Source organism: Nipponia nippon, unplaced genomic scaffold (assembly GCF_047370975.1).
Source record: "Nipponia nippon isolate SJK-2023a ecotype South Korea unplaced genomic scaffold, ASM4737097v1 scaffold_4, whole genome shotgun sequence".
Lineage (NCBI taxonomy): Eukaryota > Metazoa > Chordata > Aves > Pelecaniformes > Threskiornithidae > Nipponia > Nipponia nippon.
Genome location: NW_028262358.1, coordinates 13,139,970 through 13,157,037, shown reverse-complemented (window position 1 = coordinate 13,157,037; position 17,068 = coordinate 13,139,970). Strand labels below are relative to the sequence as shown.

Below are 17,068 nucleotides of genomic sequence, written 5' to 3'. Positions count from 1 at the left end.
CTGTACACCTCTTTGTACAAAAAGGAAACGAAACAACACAAATTATTTTTTTACAGTAAAAACTTTATTTTAAACCCTAGTGTGCTAAATAGGAGTCTGTTCTTACGGACTCTGTGAGGCTGGATGAGGTACACTGCCCCTCAGCTATTATTTCACATTGCTTCCTGACTTGAAATGTGCGTTACAGGCCCTCTTCTAGGGAGCATGTTCTTGAAGCATGTTTTCTGTTGGTTTTTTGTTTTGTCTTTATAAAAAGCTTGCTTTTTTGTCCTGTGTATAGAACTAAGCTGCTTTTTTTTCTTTCTTTTTTCTTTTTAAATTTTTTTTCTCTCCTTAAGAATTAAGATTCTGGAGATGTTTTCTGCACAGAGTCTTCACTCTGTCTTATCACGACTAATTGAGCCCCCTAGAACTGAGTCTTTGCGAGCATCAAAGCTGCGACTACAAGACCTGGGAGCGTTAACTCCAGATGAAAAGCTCACCCCTCTGGGATATCACTTGGCTTCTCTGCCTGTTGATGTCAGGATTGGCAAGCTAATGCTGTTTGGCACCATCTTCCGCTGCCTGGATCCTGCACTAACTATAGCAGCCAGCCTGGCCTTTAAGTCACCTTTTGTAAGTATTCTTAACCGTGTATCCCGCTTTGAAAGCGGTGTTTTCATGCAGCAGCAAAACGCTGTTGTAACTTGCAGCATACTACACTTGAGTATTGTAATTCTCTTCTTTAGCCTACGTTGTTTATATGTTAATGCTGTGCTCATTAAAAACGTCCAGTTATAAGCAGAAGACCAAAACCATGCAGCAGCGACAAGAATGTTATTTGTATTATGAGTGAACAGTAGAAACAGAGTAGATATTAGTTTTAATTTGAACTAAGAAGTACAGCCAGTCTATTTTGGCGAAATTTGGTGTAAAAATTGAAAATGAATGGTAATATAAGAAGCAGTTAGAAATAATTACGGAACAGTGATAATGATGAAGTTGACATGTCTGAGCTGTCAGTGCAGAGTTCAGTTTGGACCTCAGTTTGTGTTTTCACTTTCACTTTGGTCTTTTGAATCAGCTGCTGTACTTACAGGTGCTCTTACTGTTGTTAAGGCACAAACTTGCATGAAAAGTCAGACTTTCTTGAAGTTTTGGTTGCTATCGTCAGTAGTGCAAATAGTTTGCATTGAGGATAGTTGTGAAAGAATTGGAAATAGATTGTCCTAGTTATTTAATTGCCTGTTGTTTTCCATAGGCTTACTGGGCATTTTCTACAGCATTTTGACTTCAAGCGCTATAAGTTTCTATATGCTGATATAGAATAACATATTCAGCTTTTTGAATGTCCCGAGTTACTATTGCCTTCTCTCTCTCTCAAACCCAAGTGGATTTTAGGCTTGCTGTGCTCTTCTATATTATAGGCATTCTCATTTGAGCTTCATCTCCACTAACTTGCTAAGATTTGTCAGAGGGTGTTTTTCATGGATCTTGGCATTCTGCAGCTGCAGAGAGGTCTGCCCAAAATGAAATATTTTCTGTGAGCTGGTCAATCACAAATTTACCTTGGGATCTCTTGTGGTTAGATAGGGCAATGGGCTTAGGTGCTCTGCTGTTGACTAGGCATTTTTGGATGTCTCCTATTTTGTTACCCATGGGGAAAACTTGCCTTCTGACCTGTGAGCTGCTGTGAAAATACCAAAGATTACGTGCCATGCAGCTCTCGCAATGGCTTGTCTAAGTTGTGAGGGGAAGAACACGCTTAATCTGTTACTGCCTATCTAGGTGTCACCATGGGATAAAAGGGAAGAAGCAAACAAAAAGAAGTTGGAGTTTGCAGTAGGAAACAGCGACTACCTGGCTCTTCTCCAGGCCTACAAGGTGAGCTGAAATTCAGTAGCCTCTCTCAGAGGTTTGTGATGTGCTTGAAATTCAAGCTGAAATATTTTATTAAAGGTTTCCTCCCATCCTCCCAATTAGGGATGGCGTTTGAGTATCAAAGAGGGCTCTCAGGCAAGCTACAACTACTGCAGGGAGAACTTTCTGTCAGGAAGAGTTCTTCAGGTAAGTCAGTTTTTGTGGCCTTGCACAGGGACTGAGACACTGGCAGAGTCCTAGTGATGAAAATAAGCAACTGGCGAAGACTCCCCTCCCTCTGTCCGGCACCCATCACGGCCCTTTGTCTGTTTGTAGGAAATTGCCAGTCTGAAACGGCAATTCACAGAACTGCTTTCTGACATTGGCTTTGTGAAGGAGGGATTAAGAGCCAGGGACATTGAGAAGAAGTGGTCCCAAGGAGGCGATGGCGTGTTGGATGCCACAGGAGAAGAGGTAATTCACAGCATTTCCGTGCTCCAAAATGATGCTGCAGTTTTTTCTTTGACCTGGGTGCCAGGTGGGCTCTAGACTGGTGGGCTTCTTGCCACAGCCTGGCTTTGTAGTCTCACACTGGCAACAGTCACCTCCTACCTGCTCTGTTCGTCCTCCCTGTACGTCGTACGTGCTGGTACTAGCCTTGATTGCATGAGGCCTTACGTGCCCAGGAAGAACAGACCCAGATGTGGAAGTGAGCTGAAACCTGCTCCTTTGAGACAGTGAAACACTGCAGACGACATGTTAGAAGTGAGGAAGCGGTGGAAAGGAGCGGGTCTGGCTCATGACCTGGCCTGAATGTTGGGATTAGTGCCAACCTTATTTCAGGAACAGAATTATGTTACAGAGCAGGCAGTGAAATATTTCAGCATTGCGGACTATCTTCAGAAAGCAATACCTCTGGAGCCAGAGATCTTCCAGGGCTACGTGATGAGGTGACAAGGGTTTGGTAGTTGTAGGGTCTCACTGTGCATTGGGACAACTTGCGCTTGCTTTCTGTCAGGGGCAAGCCACTTTGTAGCCAGGCATTAGGGAACAATTAGGTTTGGCACTAATTGCATCAAGATCGTTGGCGGCCAATTTGCGCCATTGATAGTGGGGGGAGCACAGCGCAGGTCTAGCCTGAGACCTTAGGAGCAGTAACTGGGCCTCCCCTATAAAAGTAAACCTATAAAAGTTTCAGGAATTCAGTCGTTCCAGAAGCAGGGCTGTACCTTTATAGTCTTACCTGTAGAATACCTAACAACGCATGCATTAATTTCACAGGCAAATTCGAATGCAGAGAACATCAAGCTGATCTCAGCTATGCTGTGTGCTGCACTGTATCCCAATGTTGTCCAGGTAAAGGAATGCTTTTTCATTTTTCCTTCTGCTGTCTAGCACATCCACATGGCCTGCTTTCGGTCTGGGCTGATTGTGGCAGCCTTGAGCCTGGCTTAGGTTGCCAAAGCTTGCTGCTTATTGTGTTAGAGCCAGGCAGCTGAGCTCCCATCTGTATTGCTTGAGACTGCTGCTGTTCCTGCAGGCTGATTTTGGCGTCACACAGAAGCCAGCAGCAAATGTTCTTAAGCAGCTACTTTAATTACAGCTTTTTAGAAGGCTGAGGTCACAAATCAACAGTCAGGGTTAGACAGCACCCAGACTGTAGTATCTGTCTCTGGTGATCTAACACGTTACTACTTGAGAATTTCTGGGTTTGATAAAATTAAAACATAAGTTAAAAAGGTTTTCTGATACATCAGATTTTTATAACTTTTTATCATACCGTACAGGTGAAAAAGCCAGAGGGCAAATACCAGAAGACCAGTACAGGAGCAGTCAAAATGCAACCAAAAGCAGAAGAGCTGAAGTTTGTTACCAAAAATGATGGTTATGTTCACATTCACCCTTCATCTGTGAATTATCAGGTCAGGAATCTTTTTTTCTGCAAAGCATGCTCTTTTTTTTTTTTTTTTTTTTAACGGAAGAAATCACCTTTGCTTGAGCAGTTGAGATTACAGTGAGGGTCCCTATTGATGTTTAAAAAAAAAATCTTCATGATTGAACAGTCTCCTGTTAAGAGTTGTAAATAATGGTGCGTTCCTGAGTTGAGTGTCCTCTTGGGCACACAGTTGAACTCCATCCAGCCTCTGGAGTGGAATTAGCAGATGCAGTAACTCCCCCAGTTCATGTTTTCTTAAGCTGCGTCTGCAAAGCTGCACAGAAAGATGTTGCAGTTGCAGTGCTCCCCTGGCTTTTCCTCAGCATTGACTGAGATTGCATGCACGTGTCTAGTACCTGCATACGCATAGACTTCTCCCCACTGCCCCTGCCCAGGCTTTGTCTCTTCAGCTGAAATACTATTTATTGGTAAATAGTTCAGGGACATACTCTGGTTTGTTTCTTCATGAATCCTCAAACTCTGAAGTTAATTTCCTTTCCAGCTTAATAGCTAATTCTTAGAGCTCCTCTCTCTCTGCCATGATATGTGGTAATACTTGTCTCATGAAGTCTGTCTCCATATTTGATGATTCATTGCTTTTCCAGGATATAAATTACTTGCTTTAAAAAAGTGGGTTTTTTAGTCATTAACCACGTATTTGGGTTATAAAGGCTTTGAATTGTTCGTCACTCTTGCTTTGAAAGAGCATAACAAACGCGCACATGAAAATGTCCTCAGCATGAAATGGGGGCCTTGAGGCAACACTGATGAATTAGCCGATGTCTCACATGCTCACTGCAAAGCAGGAAGGAGCAAAGGGATAACCGGCAAAGTTCTTGGCAGCTCTTACGCATCAGAGAGAGTCTGTCGGTCAGGCAGGTGCATTTTAGGCACATTTGCTGTCCTTTGCAGCCGTAGAAGAGGCGGGGGAGGCCTGTGAGGAAGAGGCAGGCCGGCCCTTCGCCTGAGCAGTTAGGAAGAGATGTGGCGCTTTAACGGGGCTGTTGTGTACGTGTTCCAGACTAGGCACTTCGAGAGCCCCTACCTGGTGTATCACGAGAAAATCAAGACCAGCCGCGTCTTCATTCGAGACTGCAGTATGGTGTCAGTGTACCCGCTGGTCCTGCTCGGAGGCGGGCAGGTTCACATGCAGCTGCAGAAGGGAGAATTTGTCATATCTCTTGACGATGGGTGGATACGGTTTGTGGCTGCCTCTCACCAGGTAAGGAAAAGGAAGGATAATCCTGGGAATACTGCAGAGCTGTGCTTGTGTTTAGACTGCAGATGCATTTCACGAGCCTTACACTCACCTCTGTGTTTTGCCATGCGCGTTAGGTGGCTGAGCTGGTGAAAGAGCTGCGCTGTGAACTAGACCAGCTGCTGCAGGATAAAATCAAGAATCCCAGCATGGATTTATGCATGTGCCCCCGTGGATCTCGGATCATCGGTATGATTGTAAAGCTTGTGACCACGCAGTAACGTGAGAACAGCTTTCTATAAAGACTTCCTGTCTGCTACTGCCTGAGAACAGACCAAGTAACATCAGTGTCTTGATGTATTTGTTGTCCCAAACCATGGCACTGATCTCTGGAAGACCAAGTTGGCAACTCTACTATTGACAGGGTTTGGTTTTGTTTTGTTTTTCTTTGTTTGCAGAGAGCTTGCTTGTTGAAAGTAAGGTGGCTTACAGTACGCTCTGGGAAGTGGGTAAATGGCAAAGCTCCCAGGAGGGACAGAAACCTCCAATTCAGAAAGCAGTGTTTTTTCATGAGGCTATACACTGGCTATAGTGTTTTCTGGTCACAAAAATACCTGCTACCTAGCTGCTTCCTGTAATAGTAATGTCTGGAGGCAGCATGTGACATCATAAGCTGCTCCCAAATTGGTTTAAACTCACTTCTACATTTTGGCCAAGACTTCACCGAGATAGTCAGTCTTGGCTGACCAGGGCTTGATTTGCTTATGGTTCAACCCAAAGCCTTTAAAAAGGTGAGCACCTTTTGAATTCACATCAAGGGGTTCCGAAATGGATTTAGAGAGCGTCCTCTGGCGAGGAGACTGTACTGCATCAGTTGGAGTAACACGTTGGATCAGCGCAGGCTGTTCTGGTTACAGTGTAAAACTGCAGGAGCACCTGGACGTCTCCCCTGAAAGCCAGGCTTTTCCAGCACCCCCTGCACTGTGAAAAAGTAAGACAGATGAGATGGACTGCTGTAGTGCATTAAAAATGGATCCTTGGGTGGGGGGTATTGCTCCTCTGGTAGGTGGTGGTCCTCCTGCCACCCCGCACAGCTGGAAGAAAGTCCCACTTTTAGCCAAGCTCCTGCTCTGGGGCGTGGACTGCTACAGAAGAGTGGCGGAATGCCACAGTAATAATGAACTACTGCTTCGTCCCTTCACTGCAATTAAGCAATGTTGCTGAGCATTGCTACAGCTGAGCTGCTTGATGTACCAGCAATTGCAAATAATAGCAAGTGCCTTAAGCGAAATAACTTTGCTGTCATCTGTAACAGTAAAACCAGAGTAAACACTGCCTCTGCCACCAGCCCTGCCTCGAAATAGCCTTCAGGCTGCGGAATGACGAGCAGAGGCACATCATTTGGGGACTAGTTTGATTTTTCAAAAAAAAAAAAAAAAACCACACTTGCATGTTTGTAGAAGCAGTTTCACAGCAACACACCCTTGCACGAGGAAGAAGACTGGAGTACCAAGCCCAACATACCAGTGCAGTAGAATGATCTCTGCAGAAGGCTGAACTGCTCCCATGGCTTAACGTTGGTCAACGGCAGCCCCATTCTCCTGGAACTGCACACCTGGATGCTTGGGTTCTTTTTCTGTGGTTTAGTGAAGAGCTGTTAAGGCCTAGGAATCCTGGGGCAGGGTATTAAAGATGCCTACAGAGTGTGTTGTCAGCCATTAGCTCTGTTCAAAGCGGGACTGTTGGATACATGTGTTGCTTCTGTGTGTGCCTGGCAGCCATGCCAGGAAGGGCAAGCAAATACTGTTTCTGTTCAGGCTGGCTGCGGAGTGAAATAGGAACAGATTCCAGTTTTCACTTCAGACTTCCGTACACTTTCCAAGTGGGATCCTCTTGAATAAATGACTTCTCAACCATCGGGGAGTGCTGTGTGTTGGATGGAAACTAGTGCTCAAGCAGGGTCTGTATGACTCTTCCCCGAAGTACAGACTAAATTCCACCTGAGCTACCTGAAGTGAAGGCGAGGGCAAGGACAGCGATGATGTAGCATCCACCCTGCTGGAGGGAGGACTTGTGAGATGTCCTAGTGCCTTGCCTCGGTGGCAGAATGGGCAAGACTGGGAAGGGAACAAAGCACAAGTCAATGGATACAATCAAAAGATGCCTGTGGATGCTGAACTGTGAGCACATCCCTGCACGGCCACCTGTTACTTTAGGAGGGTTCTACGTAATAGTGCCCCATCCACCGCCAAACCAGGCCGACGTCCCAGGGACTGCACGTGCACTAACCTGGCTTCATGGACTGGGCACAGTGGTTTTATTACTTGCCTCCTTCAGCAGATACGTTCAGCCCCCAAAACCAGTGCCGCCAGCCCACGCAACAGCTCCCTTTCCCCTTAAGAGTGCAGGCATAAACTACTACAAAATGACTGAGACAGGAAAAGCCAGTCCAACCCCACCAGGTGAACAGCAGAGGCAGAGCTGGAGCTCGGCTGCTGTGCTCCCCAGCAGCACACTGCAAGCCCTCCGCAGTACAGCCGCAACTGTCTCCAACAAGAGGACGAGCACCGAAGGCCACGGCAGTGCTGTTAAGGACCACGGGCCTCCCTGTGAGGCATGAGAAGGGCCACCCCCACCCCCAGCAGCAGCTCCCCGTGGGAGCTGCCTCCCTCCCGCTGCCGACCAAAGCTTGCTCCAGTAACCCTCCTTCCAGCCCTCCACCCCCGAGCACACGGACGCAGTCCCAACCTACCCTTTCTTGTAACACTCCAATAGAGCGGAAAGACTGAAAAGAAAGGTATCGCTAGAAGAGTTTTGGTCTACAGGTTTATTGTGGAGTCGGCTTGCTCCAGCACTACAGAGGTAAAAAAAGCAGCAGCTACCCCCCCTTTAAAAGCACTGTTGCATGGGGTAATTTTACCATTGATGCTGTAAATGCAATGGGGTAGGGAACCCCATAAATACTCCCCTCAGCAGGGTGTAGCAATGGCTTTTGGGACGCCCTAGTTTAATGCTGGTGCTTCCAGCTCCCTCTTCTGCAGCTTATTATGGACTATGGTTATAACAAAGTATTAATTGCAGCATCGTCAGCAAGGAAAGACGCTTGTCCTACCGAGCACCAATCCACTAAAATGTACAGACATGGGGAAGAGGGAGGACAGGAGAGGAGGGACGAGACAAACGCACGCTGCGGGACACAGGAAGAGTCCTTGTGGAGTCGTGTATAGGGGTCCATTATCAGTCTTTTAATACCTGGACATCTGGTAAAGCAACAATGACCAAAGTTCATCTGAAAACCTGGGGTGGGGTGGGGTGCCCCTGCACAGCTGCAGTGCTCTACCCTAACAGTAGAGCATCAACCCCCTGCCGACAAATTAGAAGCCCCAAGAGAATTATCCTTCCTCGCTGGCCAGTCAGACATGGCAATATACGCCAGAACATACGATAAGGAAGACTTTCAAGTCAAAATCATCTGGCACTCTGATTTCCTACTAGTCTGAAAGTAGCCATTATCAGCTGCAAAGACAAATCAAACGGGCACGTACCTTGCACTCGTTTATCATACGTATACTAAATCCTTCAGGAACCTGTCTGCAGTGAGATGGGGACCATCTGTACACGGGCAAACTACAATTCAGTTTCCCAAAGCAACAACTGATCAGGACAGCAGCGAGTCCCTGGCTTACGCTTTACTGCCAAAGGAGATGTGCCCAGGCCGACCGGGTCAGATAGGCGTAACGTGAGCTCTTGATTCCCACAATGTACTACTACTTACACGTGACCTGCAGGTTCTGCTTGTCACCTTCAATCTGTAAGAAAAGCTGTGATTTCTTAAAAAGAGTATCTAAATATATTATCTTCTGCACCAGAACTGCCAATTTATCATAAGTATCACAAAGAAGTAGTTCTATTTGGACAACCAGGACATAAAACAAGATTTCTAAAAATATTTACTTCAACAGTTTACATTCCAGAAGTATTCCAAATACCTTCAGGTGAGAAGTTCACTGGTCCTTTAATCAACAGAACAGACAGACCAGTTTTCACACATTCCTTGGGTTTTCCATCTGTTAATGCCCTTTGTAGACATTTTTGTAAGTCAAATCCTCAAGCGTACAAGCACCTCCAGCCAGGTTTTCAGCTTCACTGAGCTTTCAGGAGGTGCAAATAAAAACACAAGGTACAGATCACCATAACACTCAAGACCAAACAGTAAGAACGACAGCTGGTACTGGTAACCCTTCACTCTAACTGGTGCTCTGCAGGAATGAACTCCCACAACGGGCACAACACCGCTGACGGGCTGCTGCGCTGTGCTCAATTCACAAGTGCCTCTAACAGCCCGCCTCCTGCTTTTCACCACAGTGGCACATGACCTGCTCCAGCTACCCGAATATTAACAGAAACAGCAGGGTTATCACAAAATATTTCTTAGTTAGAAATGCACAGTTTATTTCAACGCACCAATAAAAAAAGCCCAACATTTCCAGATCACAGAACGTTAACACAACAAAAGAGTTTTGCATTAGTCTACTAACAGGACTTTTAAAAGATCCAGATTCATGCCAATTGTTAGTCAATAGAAACAGCCTTCTAGGACTAAGCCCTTACATTTATAAAGACACCACAAAATCCCTTATAATAATGTAAACAAAATAAATTTTCTTCTTAAACTTTTTAAATTTGAATCCATTCTGTCAGGACTTGCACTCCTTCAAGGGCTTCCTGATGGTGAGTGACTAAAAGAGAAAGAAAAAGATTAAGAGGAACTCTTACAGCAAACCCAACAGAAACTGTGCATGCTACCCCAGGTTTCCTCTGCTTGGGAGCCCTCCCCACACTGTCTTCGTTTACAGTTCATGAATAACAAGAAAAGTATTGTATTTTACACCTTTATAAGTAACAACTGCTTTAAACTTGAAAAGGGCAAGCAAAATAAGAGACATCAGCTGCGACAGTTAGGTGAGACATCCAGCCTGCTCAGAAAGTACCTTGGAGCCTGCGCTCCAGCTGTGCAGAGGAATTTTTACTCGCCATAACCTACGCGGTTTCAGTTTAGGGCCAGCCATGAGGCACTATCTCAGACTACATAAATTCCAGCACATACTTCTCTGGATACATAGGAAAACTTGCTTCTTACTTCACAGTGCATTGCAAAACTTGGCAGCTGTGCGACTGAGAGCCAGCTGTGAGGAGCCACCAGCAGGAATTTAAGCCTACTATGTATTCATGGTTTGCTCCTTACCTTACATTACTCACTTCTTCCCCAGATTCTAAATTCCTCAGGAATTTTGGGATAGCTGATTCTCATTTGCCCACATTTTCTGTTGTCCTTTAAAATTTCATTAAAAGTAGCTTACCTTAGAGTTATTATCATGAAGTTCTGAGTGCCCATAACAATCCATCTTTTCATAGTTCACAAATTAAGACGAGTAAAAAGCTTTTAAGCTTTTATCCTTGCACAAGGTAACTTCTATAGCAACCACTCCAGACACTACTTCTATGTAACTGTATGGCACACTCCAATTTTAAGATATTCCTACCTTCTCTTTGGAGATGGTGATCTGGACTTTGAGCGACTGTTAAAAAAAAAACCAACCACCAAAAAACAATGTGGTAAACTTGCATACACTCAGTAACCACTTTTGACCATTTTAAAACAGTAAGAAGTTTGATGTCTTTTAACGTATTTAACAACATCACCCTTAATGCTGTTGATAGCAAGTACACCTAATTACTTTAAGCAAGAAGCTGCAGTTGAGAAGGAAAAATGCTGAAAGCTGGAGCCCTCAGGAAAAGAGCAACACACAGCTTCAAAGCAGCTATAAAATGATCACAGTAATCCTGCAAAGCAGGAGCAGTGAATCAAGTAGAGGAAAGTCAGGAAGACCGAGAACTACAGACAGTTGAGAACAAAGGTGGGGAAAGATATGCCCCAAATCCTGTCAAAAATACTTTTTTGTCACAATCATGAGTTAAACAAAAACCTGTATCCACAATCCTTCTGGAAGAATTGCCTACTGTCCCACAAAAATCAGCTATTAAAAAAAAAAACACATAAAAATAATGTATGAAAAGTATTTTAAAATCAGTTACTAAAAAAAAAAAAACAACCCAAAAAACCCAAACAAACAAACAAAAAAATACCCAAAAAACAACCCACTCTTCCACATGCAACTGAAATACTGGTCCAAGCAGAAATTTTGAATAATGAAAAAAAAAAAAAAAAATACTGAGTGCTACTTGTATTTATACGCTCACCTTTTAGCAGGTAAGCCAGATTTAGATCTACCATGGGACCCAGACCTACAACAGGAGAAAAATAAAGCTCAGCAAAGCAGCCAGTGGCATGCACATACAATGAAAGTTAGCTAAACCAGCAACAGCAAATTCATACTACATAGCATCACCACCCAGAGAGGAAGGCTCTGGTGCTGCAGGCTTTTCTCGTGACATTGCAGGAGAATCCTTTAGCTCTTATTCCAGAGACACCACTTATCAGAAGACAAGAGTACAAGCACAAGAAGCTCCCCAGCAAAGCTCCAGCTACCACTTTCACAGAACAGAAGACCTTGTACCAGGCTCCCAGACTTTCTCCCCACCTGCAAGGATCCCTTCCGTAAAGGGAAGAATAGTATCAAGTGTCATCTTAAAAAAATCCCTGAATAGCATGCTAAGAGCCTGGAATCAGCCACAGGTAAGCATGTGTGCTGAAGAGCTGATGCATTCTTCAGATCAAGTTCCCAATGCCACTTCTAATTCAAGTATAATACAGCTTTTCCATCAGTTATCCCAATGAAAACAGCATTTCAGCTTTCAGTATCTGGTTACTAATGTGTAAACTATTCCCAGTTCATCTTATGAATTAAAATCCACTCAAACAGTGAGATTTTCTTCCCACATTTATCATGTTACTTTACCAGCTCAAGTATTTGCTGTTAGAAAATATTCGTCCCCCTAGAGTATCAGAATTCAGGCATATGGTATTACTGAACATCAGAAAGCCCAGTGTTCAAGACAGTCCGTTGTTTAACAGACTTGGCCAAGTAAGAAAACTTTTATTCTATTTCTGCTCAGAACTGTTTTTAAAGGGTAATCAAGATTCACCTTTAGCTGGCGTATTAACTTACAGAAATATGTGGACACTGTTGGCAGAAGTTAGTGAGTTACGTGCCGCTGCTTTGAAACCTTCCTGGTCACTATGCTGAGCCACCCTTTGTCACAGTTCCTAACGCTATAACCAGTTAATTTTGTTACTGTATCACAGTTACACAGGATGGAGTTCCTCACAACTACCCAGAACTTGTATTTTGTAGCACAAGCATGATTTCCTTTGTTAAGAAACACAGTAAGGCTGCACACAAGAGCATCATCTTACTACAAGAACCGCTGGCAAATCCTCCTTCCAAGAGGCACCGCAACAAAGCAGGACTGCAGACCCAAAGCTCTAGAATCAGCACTGGTTACGTACTAGTTTTGCTGTATGAGCAGAGGACCAGCACTGGCTGGAGTTTTCACATAAAACTCCAGTCCTGAACTACCACTTCTCACCACTGCAATTGCAGACCTACGCAAAGTCAGCATTCCTCAGAAATTTCAAGTCTTTCATGTAGGAACATGACTGTCCCAGAACTATAAGTCTCCAAGCAACATCAGCGGTATCCACTCTTCCACCGTAGCAGCATGCAATTTGAGCCTGGCTTGTCATCTCCTGCATTACAGGCCTGCATGAGTAATAAGTCAGGACTGCTCTAGTAATCATCATCATCATCATCCCCTTAAAGGCTCCATGTGCAAGTCCTAAAGTAGCAGGCAGACGCCTAAAAAACATTTCTCTTCCCCCATTCTAATGCAAAACAGATGACAACTTCTTCCCACTTATCAGCTCTCATGTCCCAGCGCATTTTTATCCTACTCTTTCATCGTTCTTCCAACAAAGACTTAGCACGAAGGAAAATAATGCAGGAGCACCCTATGCCCATTTTGGTCAACTTCCACTTCAGCATGGAGAACATCCACATCCACAAAGCCAGGGCTACATGTCAGGTAAGTCCTTCAAAACACTACCTGTGGCGTTAGGACTCATGGTCCTGTTCATTCAGCCCTCCAAACCTCTGAAGTCAAGCATCCTACCCCATGTAATGTAGTTCTTAGCACTACAGCAATTTAATTTGATCTAACTCACAGAACTGGAACTGAGAAAGCTGAAAAGCTGTAAGCAAGAGTTCAGCCAAAAGTGGCGACCTTCTCATTGCTTTTTTCCCCCACACATATCCTCCCCCAGCATTTGGGATTTACAAAAAAAAACATGCCAAGAAAAACCTAAGCAGCATTTCCTGCAGGACACAAGGTCAAGCATTCTCTACATGCGAAGGATTAACTTGTTTTCAAAACTTCTCTCCACAGATCTTAAAGCATATATATATGCTTTGTTTATGGCTACATATACATGGACTATATATAGTAGCCACAGACCAAAATAAACTCATGTTTATTACAAGAAATCAATCACTACTTTAGTCTGTGAAAAGGCATAAATTAAGTGTGAATATTGCTATGCTGCACAACCTTCTAACCCTTCCAGCCAAACTCCCCTGGTGAAGGAAAAAAAAAAAAAACCAAAAGACCAAACCAAAACACCCACACCCAAAACCCTCCCCAAACTATTATGGGTTTGAATTAAAACAAGTATCTTACCTGCTTCGAGGCCATACAACAGACCGGGACCTTGAGCGTGATCTGGACCTGGATCTAGAGGAAAAGAAGCAGTGAAAGCTCAACTTCTACTACATGATTCATACAGCTGAGATAGTATCGTAAAAGTCAAGGAATACTGACTTCAGAGAATTTTGTTGAACCATTGGTTTTGCGGAAGTAACTTTTATTACTAGAAAGCTGTAGTACACTTGACCAGTACTACCATCCACATCGGAAATCCCACCACCCTAGCCGACTAAGCATAATTACTCCCTGTATCCTTGAAGCTGAAGTAGGAAACCTTAACCATAGACCAAGGCTGTAACTTTGGTACAGTATAAAAAAAGAGCTCAGGAACAGCAGTTCCAAAATTACATGCCTAAGTTTTTAACATCAAATAAAGCATTCAGATTAGCTCTCAGGGATTTAACACCACAAAGGTTCCCGCAAACACACGGACTGCAAAATATAAATTTAATGTTAACACCAACACTTATGTTCCCTTCAACAATGTTGTGGGCTTAGCAGAAAACACATACCTTGATCTCCTTAAAGAACCAGACCGAGATCTGCGGGGTGAAAATGATCTATACCTACGAGGGGAGATTGACCTGGACCTGCGGTAGGAAGCTGACCTTGATCTACAAAACAAAGGGAAAAAACAACCAAGATTACCGCAAAGTAGTTTTCTCAAGGACTACAGAAAGGAGTGGACTAGAGGGAGGAATAAGGAAAAGAATGAAAACACAACAGCCAGAACCCTACCTCCTACCGCGACTCCGACTGCGTGACCGAGAATACCTTCTTCCTCGGGACCTTGAACGGGATCTCGACCGGGACCTGGTTTTAGGTTAGAGAAAACAGGTATCAGGAAACAGCTGCAGCTATCGGTGCACGTGAGGCCCTGCTGAAGTCAAAACTGATTTCAGACAACTAAGAAAAAAAAAAAAAACAAAACCAAAAAAAACCAAAAAAACAAACCAAACCAACAAAAACACACCACTAGCATCTGTCAGTTGGAAAACTCTCTGGGCCTACTCATCTTGAGCATTTTACTACCTAGAAAAATGTTAAAAGCTGAATTACATTGCAGAATTACATTAGAATAGAAAACACTGTAATGCGTATTTAAAATAAACCTTGCAAGTTTGCAGGTCGACCCTCTTTGGCCCAAGGTCTAGCAGATCTAGACGATCTAGAAGTATCTATAGCCGATCGCTGCATCTAGGTGTTCTCTTCAATCTAACGACGATCAAACTGACAGCCCAATGAGCCAGGGTGAGGCTTGATTGACGCAAGAAGATTTTTCTAGGTGGGAATGTGGTCAATCTGGTGTTCCTCTTTCTAAACCGGAGGGGGGCCCCAATTGAAAGCCAAATTTACTGTTACGGCGATCACCGTCTCAAATTTTCTGCCCTTAAAGAATAAGGTGAAGCTACGTGTAGATGGCTCGAGGGGATCTGGCCTCTTATGCTGATCACCTCAAGGTCTAGGAGGATCTTAAGTGTCGGATTTGCAAGGCGCCTCAGCATGAAATCTTAAGGCTCGTGACATTCTGAATCAAGGCGACTGACTCAAACGAAGAAACCTGAAAGGTTTTGACCAGGTTGATTATTAAGATAGTAACATTTTATATGTATTAGCAAAAAAAAAAAAAAAAAAATTGTGATATACACCTGTTGACTTACAACATTAAGAGTTAAAATTGGTGTAACATTCTCTCCAACAAGAGCTACACAAAAGTGAACTGGCGAAGCAACCCAGCCACTCCGGCCCCACACGTACCTGCTCCTCCTTCGGCGACTATAGCGGTGACAATCATAAGCATAGTGGCCTTTCTCACCACACTCATAGCATCTGTCGTTAGGGTCAAAGGGGCGCCGCGCAGGAGGTCTGTCATAACGGGAGCGACGAGGCATCCCTGTCGACACTTCCACTCTAACCCTGGAGCCACATATTATCCTGCAAGACATTGTATGTGTTAATTACAGGAACACTTTTCTCCCTTTGCTCATTACACACGGAACGGATATCGATAACTGGTACAGGCTGAGGAGGTCAGAAACTGCAGCCAGGGCAGTCACAGAGGTTTTAGGCATGCACATACTTCCCGTCGAGGCCGAGCACAGCGTCTTCAGCATCCCTCGGGTCCTCAAACTCCACGAAGGCGAACCCCGGCGGGTTCCTCGCGATCCAGACGGTTCTCAGGGGCCCGTAGTAGCTGAAGGCTCTCTCCAGCTCGCCTTTGCCCGCGCCCGTGCCCAGGTTCCCCACGTACACCTTGGTCTCTGCCGGGAGGGACGCGGCGTCAGGGCCCCCGCCCGGCCCCGCACAGCGGCCGCAGCGCGCAGGCGCGGCTGGACACGAGGCCGCGCGCGGCGCCGCCGCCGCCCCTCCCCCCCCCCCGCCCGCAGGCGCCGCCATCTTTGACACCGCCTCCATCTTGGTGCGCTCCCGCCGCTGCCGCGCTTTCCCTCCCCCTGCCCTCATCAGGGCCCGCTCTCCGCCGGCCCGACCCTCCTCGGCCCCATCTTCTCTCACAGCCCGAAGCAACGGCCACCTTCTCCCAGCCTCAGCGCCGCGCGAAGGACGCCGCCAGCCCCAACGGCAGCCCGCAGCCCCCACCCCCCGCTGCCCCCGGCTCCCCATCCCCCCTACCGTAACGCCCGTAGCGCGACATCTTCCCGGCTGCAGGCCGAGCCCCGCCACCGACCCTTATATAGAGGGAGCCGCCGCTGCGACTGCGCGCCGCGCCCCGACGGCCTCACGGGGGGGCGGGGCCCTGGTCGCTTGGCAACACGGGGCGGGACGATCCTGCTCCCGCTCCTCGGGCGCGGGCCGGTCTCGCGAGAGCGGCGGCGGGCGGGCGCGCCTGCGCACCGCGGCGCGGGGCCGAGCCAAGGGTAGGGCGGGGAGCAGCCGCTGCCGCCGGCGCCGTCCCGGCGGGTGCCACCGGGGAGGCCGGTCACGCCCGCTGCGCGGGCCCCACGTCCGTCGTGGCCACAGCCAGGTGCCTCCCCCGCGGCCCACGTCGCCAGGGAGGCCCCTCGGGCACAGACAACCGCCCCTCGCCCGAGCTCCTGCCCGCAGCGCGGTGGCGCGGAGAGGGAGCAGAGGAGACGGGAACCGCTTATTCCGGTCATCGTCCCTCGCGTGAGACCGGTAGCTGAGCTTCGGGCCCTGCTGAGGCTGGAGGTGAAGGACCCTCCTCCTAACGAGGCCTTCTCAAGCTGTCCTTAAATCTCTTGAGCGGGGTTTGACCTGACGCTCGCTCTGTCACCGGATACCTGCCAGCTCCCCTCGGGCGCCCCGCCGTTCAGGCACCGGTCGATCCCCCCAGCCGGACAGGCCGCTGAAGCGTTCGTGCGTTGGCACGTACCAACCTTTTCAGGGAGACA

At 46.4% G+C, this 17,068-nt stretch overlaps 2 protein-coding genes across 12 annotated transcripts in view; one reads left to right on the top strand and one right to left on the bottom strand.

The window, feature by feature from the left end:
* The window catches only part of DHX57 (DExH-box helicase 57), a 21,279-nt gene extending 14,765 nt beyond the window's left edge, over nt 1–6,514 (top strand). For 3 of the 4 annotated variants that reach the window (XM_087775560.1, XM_087775562.1, XM_087775564.1), the window contains 8 exons: nt 339–615; nt 1,768–1,863; nt 1,963–2,046; nt 2,176–2,313; nt 3,121–3,195; nt 3,627–3,761; nt 4,797–4,997; nt 5,111–6,514. In XM_087775560.1, coding sequence (XP_087631686.1) covers nt 339–615; nt 1,768–1,863; nt 1,963–2,046; nt 2,176–2,313; nt 3,121–3,195; nt 3,627–3,761; nt 4,797–4,997; nt 5,111–5,254 — 1,150 coding nt within the window. In that variant the 3' untranslated portion in view covers nt 5,255–6,514. The remainder of the gene's footprint in view (nt 1–338; nt 616–1,767; nt 1,864–1,962; nt 2,047–2,175; nt 2,314–3,120; nt 3,196–3,626; nt 3,762–4,796; nt 4,998–5,110) is intronic. The other variant, XM_087775563.1, reaches the window with a different exon arrangement.
* Nucleotides 5,286–17,022, bottom strand: LOC104022129 (serine/arginine-rich splicing factor 7). Of its 8 annotated transcripts, XM_087775576.1 has the most exons (9): nt 16,329–16,482; nt 15,778–15,958; nt 15,456–15,632; nt 14,436–14,510; nt 14,210–14,311; nt 13,671–13,724; nt 11,235–11,279; nt 10,517–10,552; nt 9,399–9,712 (listed from the first exon to the last, which is right to left on the bottom strand). In XM_087775576.1, exons 1-9 carry the CDS (start codon nt 16,348–16,350, stop codon nt 9,688–9,690), a joined length of 717 nt encoding a protein of 238 aa, XP_087631702.1. In that variant the 5' UTR covers nt 16,351–16,482; the 3' UTR covers nt 9,399–9,687. The 8 variants fall into 8 exon arrangements, 6 of the variants coding, with proteins under 6 accessions (XP_087631701.1, XP_087631702.1, XP_087631699.1 ...); XM_087775573.1 differs by lacking the exon at nt 15,778–15,958 and having other exon boundaries at nt 16,329–17,022; XM_087775579.1 differs by lacking the exon at nt 11,235–11,279.
* Between the last annotated feature and the right edge of the window lie 46 nt (nt 17,023–17,068).

What these genes read in the sequence shown, in the direction of transcription:
- LOC104022129 (XM_087775573.1), bottom strand. Translation starts at nt 16,813, where the DNA reads ATGACCGGAATAAGCGGTTCCCGTCTCCTCTGCTCCCTCTCCGCGCCA. An exon ending in GTCGCGCTACGGGCGTTACG is followed by an intron (nt 15,633 to 16,328) that starts GTAGGGGGGATG and finishes AATGTCTTGCAG; the next exon opens with GATAATATGTGGCTCCAGGG. An exon ending in TCACCATCTCCAAAGAGAAG is followed by an intron (nt 9,713 to 10,516) that starts GTAGGAATATCT and finishes TTTCTCTTTTAG; the next exon opens with TCACTCACCATCAGGAAGCC.